General features: G+C 44.2%; 2 protein-coding genes across 3 annotated transcripts in view; one reads left to right on the top strand and one right to left on the bottom strand.

The window, feature by feature from the left end:
* LOC125706479 (growth arrest-specific protein 2) overlaps positions 1-4,549 on the top strand; it is a 36,798-nt gene extending 32,249 nt beyond the window's left edge. For both annotated transcript variants that reach the window (XM_048973197.1, XM_048973196.1), the window contains one exon: positions 2,381-4,549. In XM_048973197.1, coding sequence (XP_048829154.1) covers positions 2,381-2,569 — 189 coding nt within the window. In that variant the 3' untranslated portion in view covers positions 2,570-4,549. The remainder of the gene's footprint in view (positions 1-2,380) is intronic.
* A 2,466-nt stretch (positions 4,550-7,015) lies between these two features.
* Positions 7,016-13,971, bottom strand: LOC125706547 (small VCP interacting protein). The gene is made up of 4 exons (XM_048973270.1): positions 13,473-13,971; positions 12,163-12,213; positions 8,599-8,712; positions 7,016-7,873 (listed from the first exon to the last, which is right to left on the bottom strand). The coding sequence occupies exons 1-4, from the start codon at positions 13,533-13,535 to the stop codon at positions 7,859-7,861; spliced, it is 243 nt and encodes an 80-aa protein (XP_048829227.1). The 5' UTR covers positions 13,536-13,971; the 3' UTR covers positions 7,016-7,858.
* Positions 13,972-17,683: the final 3,712 nt, after the last annotated feature.

Here is a 17,683-nt window from a genome sequence, read left to right as displayed (position 1 = left end):
CAGATCATAACGATCATTTCGCATTTCGAAACTTGTATTTTTCTCGAAGAATTATTCTGATGAAAGGCAAAATAGTATTTTAATGTATTGGATTTAGGCTTTATTGACTTTTTAAGGTTTTAAAAGCCTTCCGTTCCTTTCAGCTTGTTCTGAGACAAGGCAAATGTAACAGAGACATAAGCAGGCAGGTGTTGATTGGGAGGTCAGCGATTTTTTATTTTTTATTTATTTATTTATTTATTTATTTATTTTTTTTTTTTTTGTGGGGACAGGATGGGGGGGGGGATTCTCAGAGCGGACAGTGTAGCTGGCTGATTACCGCCTTTACTCACACCAGCAAGAGCCTGTTTGTAATGCCCCAAAACCCCCAGGGATATGAAAATGAGGTCATTTGTCCGTCAGGAAGGGAAATTCAACAGAGACGGGTGGGGGGGGGGGGGGCACGTTGGTATGGGGGGGGGGTGATCTATTGCAGCCGTTTGGGCTTAGGGGAAGTGGTGCGCTACACTGCGGCCCTGAAAGCCCGCAGGCAGGGTTAATACATCTACTTGGGCACCAGAGAAGAGAAGTGGGGGTTGAGGGGGGGGCTGCCTCCCTCTGGACCTTAGAGCCTGATTGAAAACCTTTCATAACAGAAGCCTATTATGTTCCCAGTCACAGAGCCGTGGGGCAGGTGTGTCCCTTCCCGGGTGAAGCGCCCATGCCCTGCGATGGCAGCTTCCTGCAGCCTACGGGACCAGTGGGCTGGGAAGATGGAGCAGCAGAGGCTGGCCCAGGGCTGCTGGCTGGGCTCTGTTCTGCGGCTAACGCACATTAACGCGGGTCTAGAGTCAGAGCTACATGACAGTGCTGCAGGAACGCGAGCTGTCGGTCAGTGCTAATGGACGCTAGTCCCTGAGTGATGCTGATCCCTAACGGATGCTGATCCCTGATTGGTGGAGAGGGAGTGACTCAGAACTTGAGACAAGGGCAACGTTTTTCTTGTAGGAAAGTGCATCAAATACATTCCCAAATGCATATTCACATGTGTGTGTGCTTTTGTACTTAGGCAAGTATGGCTGAGTGTGTAAGGTGTTGGACTTGAAATGAATAGAAGGTAAAATGTATTTTTTGTATTTCTAGTTGCCGTCTGTTCATTGGGTGGATTTGTTGGCCTAGAGTTCATATGTCATAGGACACCTCCCTCCTCCTCGCTCTGTCTTGTCACCGTTGACCCCAGAAACGTCGCCGTAGTTTTAATCTTCCTGCGAGCAGCTGAGGCGGGTAAAATTGACGATGTCGAGACACCAATTTCAAATTAGCGGGACATTTATGTCGCACACGGGACTGCCCCCCCCTCCCCGACATGGGACACGCGACTCTCATTCAGCCATCAGCAGCCAGGGGAGGGGTGGGGGGAGGGGGGCATAAATCTGCTTGTTTTACCAGAAGCTTAATGGGGCTATAATGAAGGGGTTAGCACCAATAAAGTAGGGGGGGGCACGGGCCTGCCAGAGACAGGAGGATGGATGGCCCTGCAAGGCCTTCTGGGATTGCTGGCTGCTGGGCTTCCGGTGTACTTATTTATTTCTTTATTTTATTTATTTATTAGCTGAGGAGCTGTTGCCATGGCACCCTGAGCCTGGGAACACGTCGTGCCCGTTAGCAGCAGCAGGTGTGGGGGGGGGGGGCCGGGAGCTTCCATAGGTGTCTGAGGCTGTGAGCTAGACTTGATCGGCGCCTCCCTGTGGAAGGGTCCGGTACCTTGCTCTAGCCTGGCGCATTAGTGTACATGCAGAATGAGCTGGACTGGGTTGGGGGCGGGGATCCTGCACTGTGCTTATAAGGTTATACGAGACGCCGTCTGCTGCGAAATGAATTTTTAAAAAGGTAGGGTTGCCCCTGCAGGAGGAAGTCATATTCTCCTTACTGGGGCCCCCAGAGAGGAGAGGCTCTGAATATTTCATTAGGGGGGAGGTTACCGTCGTCTGCGGGCCAGTAAAGCCAGACACCCGGCTGGTGGTTCGGAGGTTCCACTGTGTGGCTGGGTCACGGGCAGGCATTCCCGGCAGAGCAGCTCCACACAGGATTCGCACTGCAGCTTTTGATTCCTTCAGTTATGTTTATTTAATTAGCAGATTATTTATCCAAAGTGACATACAGTGGAGAAAGCATCCAGACAGTCAGACAGGCCAGACGGTTCCTGGATCAAGCTGGGTTAAGGGCATTGATCAAGGACCCAATGGTGGCATTACCCTATCAACCCCCGGATTCGAACCAACAACCTTCCAATTAATGGAACAATATTCAATCCTGCTGAGCCACACACCACCCTGTCGTAGAAGGGGCCAATGTCTGCCCGCCCCCCCCCCAATCCTGAGCATCTCTCTCTCTTCCATAGATGCTGCACAACAAACATGTCATGGTGCGTGTAGGGGGTGGCTGGGAGACGTTCGAGGGATACCTCCTGAAGCACGACCCCTGCCGCATGCTGCAGATCTCCCGCGTGGAGGGCAGGACGCCCAACTTCAAGGATCTTGCCCCCGACAGCTACCTCGTGGTGGCTGCTCATCACAGGAGCAAGAAGTAGGGAGGGAACCTCCCCATCCCATCACCGGGACTGGAACATCCCAGATGAGCTGATGTCGTTCATAGCTGACACTTGGACTGACCAATCAGATTCCACTTTGGGGGCGGTACCTGGGTGGTGCCTTCCCAGTTGAGTGGTGCAGGATGGTTTGGAGCGAAACTTTTTATTCTAATTTTTACGAGAATTTCGCTTACTATTGTAGAAGAACTATAGCAATGGTTGCCTGTAGAGATAGAGGTGTAGGCAGGAACACGCAACTTAGTCTGTGTCAGGATGATGAACTGAACACATGTTTAAGCTTCTGGAGAGATGTTCTCCCACTGCCTGTTATAACCTGTGGCTGACAGTCAGGGGGAGCCGGTTTCAAGCATAACGGCCTTAGAATTGAAAGTTCGTTACCCTCGGCTCCCCTGCTTATAAAAATGACCCATGCAAAGATTCCTTATCCTTGCTCTGCCTACAATCAGAATGAAATCACGTCTGAGGCGTCCTGCCAGTTTGCAATGGGGTTCTGACTCCATACTTTTCCCGCCTCAGTGTTTCCATGAACAAAAATGCCTGCGTTTCCACAGCTCAGCTCCTCAGGGTTTGAGCAGCTAAGCCAGTAAGGTGACCCAGTTCCTCATTAATATGTGAGAGCCGGTGTCCCATTGTTCTCCCAGAAGATCTGCATCTCCATGGTCCTTACCTACTAGAAGCTGGCCTCTAGTGTTAAGACCTCTCGACTGGTTCTTATCAAGGCTTCCCAGTCCTGGTCTTGGATGATGGACAGTTAGGCTTGTTTGAGCTTCTGAGAAAATTACGTTTTTCGTTATTATAGAAATTAAACACAAAAATTAACTTCTTAAGCTTTTCGTATTTGTGTTCCTTAAAAGTAATAACCTATAATTGTAATTGTCATTATTTCATCTTTCTTTTTTCATGAATGATTACTTAACGAGTTTCTTGCCATTGAGCATTTTATATAATCACTGATTAAACGTTATTAACCCGACACCTTATTTATGCTGCATATTTTGAGGGCTGTAAATAAATCACACCTATATAGAACATATCTGACATTATGATTAGCAAAAGCATCCCTGTTTCTTCAAAGTGTTCATATCTTTTTAACCTAAGTGGGACCATCTATGCTGATCATTTTAAGTACTCTAATCAAGAATAATTAATTGAGAAATTAACCTGAATGAAATTCTCTCCTTACTGTGAATTGCTAGGACCAGGATTAGGAAATTCCCAAAATATCGCGTCCATCCTTTTACCAGGACGTTAATGGTGTTAATAATGATGTTGCAAAATGCTGTCCGCCATCACCTGGTTCATACCAAAGACCCAGCTGCTAATGTGGATGCGACTGAGGAATCATGGACAATCATAGGGATGTTGGAATGTTCCCCGTACTTTAATGACACTGATTACTGTTAGTTGATACTAATCATTATTATTGTAGCCTCAGTTTAGAGACTTCTATACGCCATCTAGATGCTCAAAATGAACAAAGCCCCATTCTGCTTGCTAAGGGTGAGTCTGTCTTGTCACACTTTCCTTGAAGTGAGAGCAAATGTTATAAGAAATGCCAAATATGGATGTTTTTTAAACATGTACAAGTTCCAGTGCCAGAGTTGGCTAATTCAAGTACAGTGAGAAAATATCCAGACCGGGATTTTGTTTCAACCAACCAGTTGAGTACTCTGTGACTGTGACTCTTTATACTGAACTGGTTGGTTGAAACAAAATCTTGGTCTGGACTTTTACTCTTTGGACCCGAATTACCCACCTCTGTCCTGTGCACACCAAAATGATACAATCACATTAGCATGTGGTTACCATCAATGGCCGTATGCAGATTTTTATGCTTGAATCATTTAAAATGTGTCCTCTGTAATGATAAATGTTTATTTCTTTTTTTCCTCTCCTTTATGTAGGCTTTTGTCCAATCAATAGACTTGATTTGAAAAGTAAAGGAACCCTTTCATCTGAGTTAACCTGGGTGTTTCCTGTCAATGGTCTTCTCAACAGTACAACAGTAGCTCTGGGATGGTGGTGGGGAGGGGGGGGCACTGATTAAAAAGGAAATCCACTCCACATCACCGTCAATGTGCATCAGACATCGGATTGTACAGTATGTACCCTGTAACTCTCACGGTTTGGCATGACGAAGAATTAGGTCACGGTCAGTCTGAGGCTGGTTCAGGTGGGTCTGGCCACTGGAGCTCGCACCTCGGCGATGGGAAATTGTGGCCACATTTGGTTTCTTATTACTTAACGGTGATTCTGCGGTGTACGAGGTGGAAGAGTGGGCGGTGTTTGCTGCCGAGTGATGGAGATAAAACATGCAAAGGCAACTTCCTTTAAAGAACCAGGTCAAAACGATGCAATATAAAATATCTTTTAAATGCACCTGGTAAATCAAAGAATGGAAAGAACTCTCACTGTCGGTATGCAGTCGAAGAAATGCATTCTGGGTCAGATGTTGAATATCGTGCAGCATTTTAACTGCATCGTTTTTCGAAGGACCGATCGTGATCAGGAATGTTTGGGTGTGTCACCCTTCTCTGGTGTGGAAAAAAACAGACTAGGTGTATGTGAGTTTAGACTTCCAGGCAACAGTTGGATGAGAAGCAGCAGGCAGCTGAGCTCTGACTGCATGACCGTGACTCATCACCAGCACAGCTTGGCTGGGAGCAGAAGGAGAGACAGCTAAGCCACTTGTTTTTTCACACTGAGTTGCACATGTAACCGTCCCAGTTTAGTGCCAGAAAGCAGGGCCGAAACCAAATTTAATGGCAATTCATTTCATTAAAATGATACTAAGCAATATATATATATAATTTTAACACATTTACACGTCTGACTAACGCTTAAGGGCAATGAGTTCGCCAACGTTATAAAGCGGTACGTTAGCGACCCCTCGTGGTGTCATAATGAACGACAACCAACCAGAACTGAAATAGTGTGAATTTTTATAAAACAACTTTACGAACAAACCTTTGTTCTTTAATAAAAACATTAGCTTTAAAGTATCATATGGGACAATTTAGTTTGCTAATTCCAATTTAGAAATACATTCTTAAAAATCGACATTTAATGTAGCAGTGAGTAACAAAAGCGGCAATTTTTAACCGACCATTTGCGATTTTAACACGAAAGACCTCATGGTAGTCAGTATTTGATTAGATACACCTGCGGTCCAAGACAATTTTCTGTAAAACAATAAGCTGTTATGTAGTGTTTCTGCAATTTACTGGTGTGTTTGATGTTATTTTAAAAACGGCAACAGAGATCAGTCCTTTTGCCCCGTAGGGCGGGCTGTTAATATGTATGCGCGTGATATAACTCTATAATTCAAACCTAAAGGTAAAAGTGGAAAAGAAAGTAATTTCCCTGCATTTCACATGGAGAAAAAGCCACGGACTTTCCGACAGACAGTTGAAAATGATGTACCAGGTAAGCAGTTTCGTTTAATTGAACTCTTAATTGGAGTTTATTTATCGGTTTTTGGACGTTATATATTTGCTTTGACTTTTATTTGGCTACATACGTAGATGCTCCTTACAGAAAGGTTAAGGGAATTAAAGAAGAATTTGTAATCGTGCCAACTGGGGTACATGCTAAAATAACACGCATCAAAATCTACATCAATTATGCTAGGAGTGGATGGGAAATGTGATAAACGATATGCTTGTGTATTTCTGACAAATACGAAAAATTGCTTATCGTTTCTACGCAAAAGCACCTGTGGTCAGAATTGTTTTGATGTTATTCATAGAACTAAACATTTAAAGTAAACTATCATTTTGGAATGTAGCACTTTGCCTGTGGGTACCATGGGTGTTATGTTATGTGAAGGTATTTCCGCTCACAATCAAGGCCCATTCCTCCAGGCATCTACTCGAGTGCTTTTATTTAACAAACGATGATTATCTGAGTAACTGTGAACCTGTATTATACTTTGACGCACCACTGAACAAACGGAGAGAATCTGTTAGTATTTCTTGATGGACCTATGAGTCTCATTTCATAATTAGATGGATTCACTGTTAATTTCCAGCATGTTTGAATACTTGGGATGAACTACCTTGACAGTAGTGAGGAACGTGATGCCTCATGAACAATTTGCTGTATCTTTTGACCCCACTAGATGGTGCTCTTGGTTTGCTTTGTGGCACGTTTTCTTTTAATAGAGAGCACCATCTAGTGGAATAAAAAAAATACAGCAAATGGTTCATGAAGCATCCTTTTGTCCATCACTACTTAAGGCATCCTGGTAGAGGGTGCCGTTTCCCTGAATATATGCATGTCCCCTAAGCTGTGGTGCTATGCATGTGTCGAAGGAGTATAAAATTGTGGGCTAGCATGCATTCAGAATATATATATTGTGAAGATGTTTTTCCCCCATGAGCCTAACTGTATCCTTGTCACTTGCACACAAAAAAAGGCAGCAGGTTTAACTTTGACAAAACAACTTTATTTAAATGAAAATACCCTTTGCTCCACCACATTTGGGATTGGGGGGGTGAGAACAGGGAGGGAGCAAGAGTTCAGGTAAGACCTTGGGACGCCTCTCTGTGGTCCTCTGGCCTGCCTGGACAGGCCCAAATTGTACCAGTTCAGAGTGCATCGCGGTCACACTCGTGTGAAAATTCTCACAAACTTCTGAATCTCTAGACTAGCAAAAAAAAAAAAATGGCTGCAAACGCACTGGCAGTATGACGCGGATGTTCTTCCTGAAGCCGCGAAAAGGAACCCACCCACAGCACCAGTCTGAGTGCTAATGCTTAACTTCCTGTCCCTGGAATAAATATCTGTGTGAAGGACACTCTATACAAACAATATATTAGTGAAATAATTTAAGTAAAGTTTTTTTTTTGTACAGTATTAAATTAACACTTGTTGCTGCTTGAAGCTGGTGTAGTGAGGCTAGATAACTGGCATTTCACAACTGTCCACTGTGAAAATAACTTCTGCTGCGCTTTCTATGTTCTTCCGTACTTCTGGCTGAATCTGTTCCCTCAGCTGCACCGTGTAGCACCGGCTATATCAGCGTTCATCCGGTTTTGGGATCGTTAGGCACGTGTCACCTAAAAAGCACTCTGGTGAATCTGGGGAAACTGTGGCGGTCACTCCTGAAGTTTGGATCATGGCACAGGCTTTTAAAAGACCCGACACAGACACCTTCCACAAGCTTGCATGACAAAGAAACAAAAAATCTTCTCAAAAACAGCATCTCGGGTCAGCTGACTGAAATGCATCCAAGTGAACGGTCCGTCTCCTGATCCACTCGAACCTTTAGCCCACCTGCCACTAGAAAAAACAGAGAGGGGAGAGATTTAGACGCAAGGGAAGCTCCTCACTTTTCTGGTAGTGAGTGTGTGTTGCATGACTACAAAATTAAATCGGCCAAAATAAGTTTCCAGGAGACACAGGGGCAATCGGTTGGACCATAAGATGAAGGTTTCTGCTGAACAGTTTGGTTTGCTATGACATAGTGACATTCATTTTCACAAGTAATAGTTCAGACTTTAGTGCAACTTGGTTAATGTTCCAGAAGGCAAGTTTTCCACTGGCGCGGATTCAAATTTGGGCCTGAACGCTAAGTGATGTTGAGCTCACAAATGTAATGGCCCCACTCAATGGGGAAATGGAGATCATTAGTGTTGAGCTGTCTTTAAGCTCACGTCATTCATACTTTAATCCGTTTTAAAGATGTCCCTTATCCCTGCAATCTGACAATCTGCAAAGAGAAACATATCAAGATGTCACATTCTACTAGGCTTTGATCTCGTCGTTGACCTCCAAGCTAGAAATATGATTGAGTCCTTTGGAGATTTAATACACTTCAAAGAAACAGGATTTTGCGTAAATACAGCTTAGCAATGTGTTAGGCTGTGTGTGCTGTAGGCTGTATATTAAACTGTGCTTCTAGCTTTCTGTGCCGAGTTTTGGAGAACTTCTCTAGTTGGAGCTCTCCGCACATACGCTACCACAATGCCATCCGTCCCCCAACCTGAAAATCATAGCATCCTCACCTTCAGCCCCCCGCCCCCCGAGGGTGATGTCATCATTTCCTGTTTCTCCATCTCCTCCTGTTTCTTCTTCTTCCTCTCAACCGACTCTGGGTTTTTAATTCCTCGGTTGGACGTCTGTCGGGTTACAGGTGTTGTCAGGTCGTACATCCTTGCGTTAACCACTGGAATGGGTGTCCATGTGCCCAAGTCACCCCTCAATCCCCCCCAAAAACAACTAGACATTAGCTGTACAGCTGCCTTTTTCTATTCTGCCTGCAGATACGTTTGAACAGCAATAAAAGTCAACAGAAGTCTTTAGCTTCTCATTGCATGAGCTAATCTGTCAAACAAAGGCAGCTTATTTTAAGACTCCACCCCCACCCCTTCCTGGGGCAGATGGTGCTGCATTGGCCCTGGGCCTGTTCACCTTTCTATTTCCACTTTTCCCTCCTTGTTTCTTGCATTTCATCGCAATCCATTTCCTCCACGCTCACTGTACCACTTGAGGAAAATTTATGACGACTGATAATTAGTATGTGAAATAGGAACAAAGGGTGACGACAGCAGCGTGAAACTCGTTAAGATTCATTTTTTTGGCGTTTGCCTGATTCCCACACTGGGCAGACGGGGAAGAACAAGGTGAGAATGAGTTAAGTGCTGAGAGTTTGTGAGCAGCGCAGCAGAAGAGTGGCAGATTTACCAATGGGCACTTGGAGGAGACGGGTAGCCTGGCAGGAGGAAGACGGCCGTGTCCTCGGCCGATTAAGCGGGTGTTGGGGGTGCTGGGGGGGGTCACATGCAATCAGACGCATCCGATACAGATGCTGGGATCTAGAAGAATGCATGCGTCTAGCTCCTTTGGATTCTTAAGGCTGCTGCCCCAGTTAAGGGCACCTGCACACCTCCCGGATGTCTTACAGTTACATGCTACAGGCGGATTCCCTGCACACTGCATTTGCAGAGATAATGAACGAGGGGCGCTGTGTTCCCAGAAAGGCGAGACGGACAGCCTTGTCTCTCCGCGTCTGGTTTGCGCTTGATTGAATGCCCTGTCAACTCCCCCATCCTCTGCTGCATCTATCATTCGCTTTCTATCCGCTACCCGTCCCCCCCCCCCCGTTGTAAATTTTTTATTTTTTTTTCTTTACGTGAAAAATAATTTAAAATGTCGATTTCAACATTTTCTTGTGCTGTAGTACCTGGTGTACCACGGTATGGGCATCTTGCTTTGCTATCAGCTACAGGTTACCAGCCATTTATCCTCATACCCTCCTGCCGCCACTGCATGGTGCTTTAATGGAACTCGTTAAGATTCAGTCTGTTCTACAGCATCTTTAATCACATTCTCTGCATCGATTTTATTTATTTTATTTATTTATTTTCCCTCCCTAAAAGGCATCTCCAGCATGGCACAGATACCAACTCTCACCACACTTCAGTCTGTCTATAAAAAAACCACAAATAGCACACACACACAATTAGCCTTTAAACTTGCGTTAGTCACACTTTCCCACCTCTGTGTTGCTAGCCTCTAAAAATTAACATTACGATCTGCCTGGCAAAAGGCTGTCAGCCGTAAACTCTTTTCCCAGTTAGAACTGGTCTGGGTGAGGTTCTTGGTAACTGGTTCAGGACACCCTATAGCCATGTAGGCAGAGAAAAATATTTCCATTCCCTCATAAATGTTTACTGTTTCATGCAATGCTACATACATTAGCTGTGAACTTTGTACTGGCGGCTGATTGGTCAGGTTCAAATTCCACCATGAACATGTGACTGTGCAGACTGACGACACCTGCTTCTCTCTGCTTTACGCAACAAGTGTGATTAATCAGAAACGGTGAAACTAGGGAAAGAGTCCAGTTCATGGTCCTGGTACAGAAGAGCTTTTCTGTAGCAAACTGTTGGAGTGGCGGTGGTTTGTTTGGGCAGAACAGGAGCTTGGGGGGGGTGTGGGTCCGTGAGGGGGGGGGAGGCTTCTGCAAGCAGTGTGGTCGGCCAAAAGAGGAATTAGGTGCCACCTCCAGTAAGGCTGATCTTTGCTCAGTCCTCATGCTTCAAGGCACTTACCGTGACACCATACGGGGGCGGGTGTGGCCACGTGGTGAAAAGACAGCAAAATGTGTTCGACCAACAGATATCTGAAGGAGCAGAAGGGCCGATTGTCATGAGGGCCGCCATCCGTCCCCAGAAGGTCCCCGGCCCGGTGTGTCAGTCCTCCGGCATGACAGGTCCTGACCGTCGCTTACATTAGTATATGTATTAGTATAAGTACTTATGTGGACAAACCCAAACTGATACTAGGAACAGATCCCTGATCCATATTGGGGAAACTTGAAGGTGATGGAAAACATTTGAACTAAGAGGTCCATAAGGCAGGAAGTAGAGTCCATAAAATTCCATCCTGCCAGTGATTTAATGCACTGGCTCAGAGATGTAAGGGGGGGGATGAGGATCTGTTGTGTAGGAGTTCAGCTAAAGAGCACCGGAGCCTCGTATTCACATCTGCTGCTTGGTGCTGAATATGGCTGATCACACAGATTGGCTTCCCCCTGAATGTTCAGTCATTTCGTTCGTCCCTATTGTCAGAATACTGATTGAAGCTTCTATAGACTACAGGCATCTGCATACCATCCCACACTCTCTGCACATCATCTTTTTACATCTACTGATATCCTTGCACTCCATTACCTTATTTTGCAATCATTTTATTTTTGTTGTTTTAATGTCATTTATTCTTTTTATATTTAGTTTTCCTTTGCATTACATATTTTCAAACACAATCCTGGAAGCAGGTGGGAAAACTTTTGCGCTACAGATTTCCATTGCGTGTGCGTGTCTGTGTGTGACTTGGCACTTAACTCCGCCTTACATTCGCCCTGTAACTGAGCTGTAGGTCACGCTGTAGATGAAAAGCTCAGATAGTCACGCTGTCTGCACGCCTTGAACGGCATGGCGTCAGAGGACTGGGCCCCACCCCCAAGCCACTCTTCTGCCCAGGCAAACCATACTCTTCACATTTTTAGCATTCTGTTAAATACATATATTTACACATTTTCCCCTCAGAAGTGTTGAAACAGAAGGGAGCCTGGCATCCTCTCAGCAGTTTTTGGGTCCACTTTTCGACTTTCATGCTTCTGCTATACTGCCCAACAAAAGCAAACCGCCAGAACTGCATCTCTTACCAAAACTGGGTCTGTCAACTATGGTTAGCTTTTAAGAAAACGCTCTCATCTACCTACCTACTAAACACACAGGGCGTCAAAACTCTGAAGGCCCTTATCGCAGTTTCAGCGTCGGCGTAGTTGCCTTTGGAGGGCAGCATAGTTTAAAAGCAAAAAGCGCATTAAACGTAACATGTTGCCTTAACGCGCACCTCAAATGGATGAAGTGAATTAATCATAATTTAAATGCTAAGTATGAATCGTGCTTGTTTCTGCACTGCTTTCAGCTGGAGGACTGCTGTGTTGCGGTGGTGGAGTGAGCGCTGTGCTTAGTGACTGCGCTCTGTTTAATGACTGCGCTCTGGCAGGACCAAGGGTACAAATTGGTCCTCCTGGTGCTCAGTGGTTTCGTCTCTCTTACCTCCTTCTGCCGCTTCTCAGCTGCTTCTGCTAACTGCCTCCGTCGCGTCTCCTGGAGAGCAAAGACCAAGAGAAGGACTAGAAAGTGGGCAAGTGGGGCTCTGGCTAAATACAACCATATATTACATGTACTAAACATTCTTATTTATTAATTTGAGAAATCAGGGTCAGACAATTACCGGAGTAACCGGTTAAGGGCCTGGCTCAGAGGGCCAAAGTGACATCACTCTAGGAGTCAAACCAGCAACTCTCAGATCAGTCATGGTGTAGTAAGGCCAGTCATCCTACTACTGATAATCATTCCCAACTCTCCACAGTAGTGTCAATAGAAAATGGATGGATGGACGGACAGACTGCAAAAGTGTAGCACTTGTATAGAAATACAGAAAGAGCTCTTTAAGGAACAAACAACAGCAACAATAAAATAAAGATGAAGAATTATCTTAGATAGATTTAAAGAGGACCTCCCACTGATCCTGTGGGGAAGGGGGGGTGTCTCTGCTGTCCAGGAGCATTACAACAATAACCCTCAGCACAATGCCCCCCCAGCTTCTCAGCTTCAAGCAAATGTCAAATGTAAATGTCACAATGTCTTTGGAGGTATTTCTGAAAAGGGCCTTCACTCAGATCCACAACTTAGGCTTAGAGTGGCTGCTTTTTGGGGGAAAACTCAGTGTCTACAAAAGTGTAACAGCCAAACCCTCGGACAATGACTTTTTCATGCCTCCGGTCGCAGTCAGACCATAGATCATATTCGTAATCAGTTTCATTGCGTACCGTGAGCTTTTCACGCTACCGTAATGGCAGCAAACCGTGTCTTTTATGGGAAACTGAGTCCGACGGGAGCTTCACGGGCACGTGCACGATGACAGCAAGCACTGCCGTCCACTTCTGTATACAAGTTATGATAAAGCGCGGTAGACGAACCCCCAATTCAACCATCATATTTATTTGTACAAGATGTATAACAAATTGTATATATATAAAAAGCGATCAGATTCTCAGAATCATTACAAAATACACTGTTTGACTGTTATGAAATCCTGCCATGGCACCCCGAGTAAAAGCCTGCAAGTCTATATATAATATAATTTAAAAGACTCTATATAAACTTGCCATTTTACAGTATCGCCTTCATAATCCCGACATGTTTTTCGCTTCACAAGGTGGGATAATATCTCGATATTGCCCTGCATTTTAAACCATGCACTGTAAGCCGAACTTCAGTGACCCCAAATAGGTAAAAACTGGAGAAATATGAATAAATAGCACATTTAAAAAAATCCCTGCTCATTTAATCTGTAAACTTACAGGGTCTGGCGTCTCCACCACGTCATCTGCGGCTCCGCCCAGGCAGGGAAGGCACATCCCCATGCTTATGTATCTGCTGGGAAATTTCCGAAGCTTTATGAAGGACTAGGCTTCAGAAACGCCTTAAATTAACCCGGATCTGTCCTCCTGCGGCGGCGCGGCTTCTTTCTGGTCTGCGAACCGGGAAACAGGGTGTGTTTCGCTCCGGGGGTAAGGAGGAGGCGGCGCTGGCCTCCGAAAGCTAGACAGAAGCGACAGATTTCCGTAATATCACTAATAAATAAGACGATGCAAGCTTCCCCTCCCACCGCCTGCCGTCTGTCTGTCTGCGTTTCAGTAGCAGGTCACTGCGATGCCGTCCGAGCAAAGGAGTACCGCCGCGCAGCGGCACGGAGGTGGCTGGCCAGCAAAGAAAGAATTCCATCCATCCATCCGTCATTTGACGGCTCATTCTGGTCCGGCTCACTTACCAAAATAATGTTTTATTGCACCTAAATAAATAATGAAAACCTGTTATTCGCTTATAATTGTAAGTTCTTTGTGCACAATGTGTAACTACATGACTTTATTGGCCTGAACCCGCAGGAAGATATTTTTGTCTGTCCATGCGTTGTGCCCATTGAGACACAACTGGTCAAAGGGGTCTACTTTGAGGCGATTCATTCTGTTTTTTTGATTAATTTTAATGGGTAAGATTTAAGTCAATGTGAATAAATGAACAATACATGTACGCCTTAGCCCCTGGTTTATAGGGTTAGGGCTATAAGATGTGACTCATCAGTAGGTGTGGTCCTACTGGCTTTGGCTGGTGTCCCTATCTGATCCGAACCCCCTGTCCAATCTGTCCCCCTGGCACAGTCTGCGCAAGCGCAGCATTTTCGAGCGCGTGTGCGTGTGTATGTCTCGCAGTATGTAGAGAGAAGAGATAAAATAGATTCTGTGGGTCATCAGATAAACAAAATTCAAGAAATAATCAGCGGAGTCTTTTAGCATTCTTCCTTTTCATTAGATTGAGGGATTCAAAATAATTAACAAATTAATCTCTTGAAAACAAACCAGGGCAAGGATCTCGTACACTTTGACTTTATTTAAATTAAAATTAATATATAATATGAAAAATGTATTTATTTAAATTATCAGAAGTCGTAGATTATTTGCCATGTATTCTGCTTTTCTATCCTCCATCAACATACCAAAAACAATATGATTTCAATTAAGTCATTTTAGAGATTTTAGGTAATAACCAGTTCCATACGTCATCCCAAAAAGTTTAGCCAAAAATGCAATCAAAAATTATTGGAAGCTTCTCTACTGTCCCGATAAAGGCCAGGACTTTGTACTGCAGTTTACATGGGCGATTGGAATAGATTCTCATTCTGATTTCGATTTGAGGGGCAAATGTGTAAAGGTTAAAAGGACAATCGGTGTCTTTAAAGCTCGTACACGTTCACGATAAATAGCTCGGGTAAACCGGGCAGATTGTCAGCCCCCAGCCCCTTCTTTACGTGCCTGCTAAGGGGAATGTGCTCTTTAATAAATAAACGCCAGTTAAAACGAGCAAAAATCAATAAGGAAATTATGCAAATAAGATGGCAAAGTTAAGCGGCATTTCGATGCCCTCCCCTCGTTAGGAGCACCTCCCACGGAAGGCACTTTCCTGCATCCCACTCTCCCGTTGAATGGCTCTGAAGCACCCGTTTTAACGAGAATGATGACGCCTGTCACATTTCCATTTTTATAACACACATTTAGCTTAATTGTGAGACCGTTATTGTGTGAGCTGTATTCAATTTACACCTGAAGCTATACGCATCGTAGGAATGACTAATAAAGTAAAATATGCAACCATTTAACGTAATTGGTAAATAGACGCAATGCATCGGGCAATAAATATGTGTGTTGTATAGCCTCTAGGTTGAGATGCTTCACGTGTAAAATAGATTTTTTTTCTTAATCTGACAGACCTGTCTATCACTGAAAAATGTTTGGAAATCAGCCAAGGTACTCTTTTTTGCATCATCTTGATTTTCGGCATGGAAAAGGAGATCCGTGAATTTGATCATGGTTTTTGATGTTTTATTCAGCGTAAGAATCGGACACGTGCTAACATTCTACTGTGGATAGGTATCCCTTCATTTGATCATGAACAATTACGAGTGATGGCAAGATACTCAGGGCCATGCTAGGTGCAGACCTCCGTTTTCCGTTTAGTACTAAAGCAGTACATATTTCTGTTGTGGGGAGTTCCACGATAAGTAAGCCATTCACTTTAGGTCTCATAAACTGTTTCTTGATACCTTTTGATCTTTATACTAAATCTCCAGTAGGGGGCGGTATAGCATAAAGTATACTATTCTACCACGCACTCAAATCACAAGTCTCACCCGTAAGCGTGGGATCCAGCGTGGATGAGCTGCAATCAATGTCGAAAGGAAGGGATTAAATTAGACAAACATTAAGCGGTGCTGATACACTAGAAGCTTGTTTAAATTTACGAAAACAAGAACGTCAAACCCAAGAAAATCATTGGCAAGGTCACAAAAGCTAAATGTAGCATCGACGGAGGCATTTCTGCCTTATTATCAAAACGGTGTGCGCAGCTCCTGCTGATTGCAAGGTCAGCTGAAGGGGTATCACTCAGGTCGCAGATCTACGGATGCAGTCTGTATTGCCTTGAATTCCAGGTTTGGGCTGCAGTTTGAGTTGTTCTCGTATACAGGGATTACAGCACAACTTCTTTAAGATGCCACTCGGCGTGAAGAAAAGCACTTAGAACATTGCTCAGATTTTATTTCAAGATCTGTACAACTGTGCATTCTTGCGTGTGTGTGTATAATTTATATATATATAATCACTGCTTTATCAACAACTACATCTTGAACTATGAACTTTATATGCACTATAGATAGAAAGTATGTTATCTGAACATTAACAGATATTTTTCACCCCTTTTGGAGCAGGCAAATAAGATCTAGCAGCAGGTCATCTTGCTGCGTGAGCGATGTAGGAACGAGAATGACATGTTCGTAATTACTGAGGAAACGACTGAACGATCATATTTTGCCAGTGTTTCTGTTTCGGTTCCCGGATCCTGCCTGATGGTCACTGGACACCACTCTGAACACTGGCGTATTCCATAGGGCAATCGAGGCTTATCTAAGAAGAGTCTGTCTGCCATTAGGCTGATTCGTTTGTAGCCCGATTACACTTTTCCATTTTGTTTATCATTGCAAAGCTGAAGAGATGTGAAAATATGAGTTGAGACAAAAAAACTCACACAAGAATAGTAAATGTAGCAAATCTTGCACGTGATTATGAAATGAATCTAGTTTCAGTCCAGTGCATATTACACTGCAATTCTATTTAGTAAGCATAATTTCTGACACATTCTGCTCACGTGAGTCAAATTTGAAAAGGTTAAATGCTAACAAAGTATAATTAAGTATTAGTCGCTTTCAAGTGTATATTTCCATAATTTACCAGCTCCCCCTTTAGTTCTCTGTACTCTTTTGGAGCTATAATGGCCACACAATAACAAAAAAAAAAACCCAGGCCAGGCATGTCAACATGTTCATTAGTGCAGAAGATCCAGTCCAATTTTTAACTGGGTCATTTATTTTGGCATTATAGGTAGGACACCTCAAGACCTGGTTTGCGTAGAATGTAGTTCCCAGCTTTATTCTTGGAGAAAAATATCCTTCACCACTATTTAACCCAATGAGCTTCTGTCCAATATAAGTTTGGAAGATTGCCGGGCCAGTTTGTTTGCTCTCCCATCATGCACTGGGACGCTGCCATGGCAACACGCATGCAAGAAAGTAATGCAAGGCCTGCGCCGTGTAGGTGGTGCGACACTTGCTGTTCAGCTCTGCACAGATACCTGCCGCTCGGCTGTTTGCACCAGTGACCTGGAAATGGCATGCCCATTATTTTTAACACACTAAAAAAGGTCACTGGCTTTTAACATGTATCAACATCGCTGGTATCTAGTTCTGCAAACAGCACCGAATATATTTTGGACATGGAACAGTTGATAAAAGTAAGTGGTATGAAACTTGCAGGTAATTAATTGGCGATCACTGTGTTTGTGTGGAGGTATAATATGCCTCATGCGACGGGGCCTAGTTGGCCCCCTTCCTGGATTTTTTTCCCCCCTTCCTCTGTTCCGGCCGGTGACAAATGTCCCCAGAACTGTACGATGCTTGACCCTT

Source organism: Brienomyrus brachyistius, chromosome 13, assembly GCF_023856365.1.
Source record: "Brienomyrus brachyistius isolate T26 chromosome 13, BBRACH_0.4, whole genome shotgun sequence".
In the NCBI taxonomy this organism is placed as follows: domain Eukaryota; kingdom Metazoa; phylum Chordata; class Actinopteri; order Osteoglossiformes; family Mormyridae; genus Brienomyrus; species Brienomyrus brachyistius.
Note: the sequence above shows the minus strand (reverse complement) of the source record. Positions and strands in the feature narration are given on the sequence as shown.

Coding starts and splice junctions, on each gene's coding strand:
- LOC125706547 (XM_048973270.1), bottom strand. CDS start 13,535: ATGGGGATGTGCCTTCCCTGCCTGGGCGGAGCCGCAGATGACGTGGTG. Junction 12,214..13,472: donor TGGTGGAGACGCCAGACCCT/GTAAGTTTACAG, acceptor TTTGCTCTCCAG/GAGACGCGACGGAGGCAGTT. Junction 8,713..12,162: donor CTGAGAAGCGGCAGAAGGAG/GTAAGAGAGACG, acceptor GTAACCCGACAG/ACGTCCAACCGAGGAATTAA.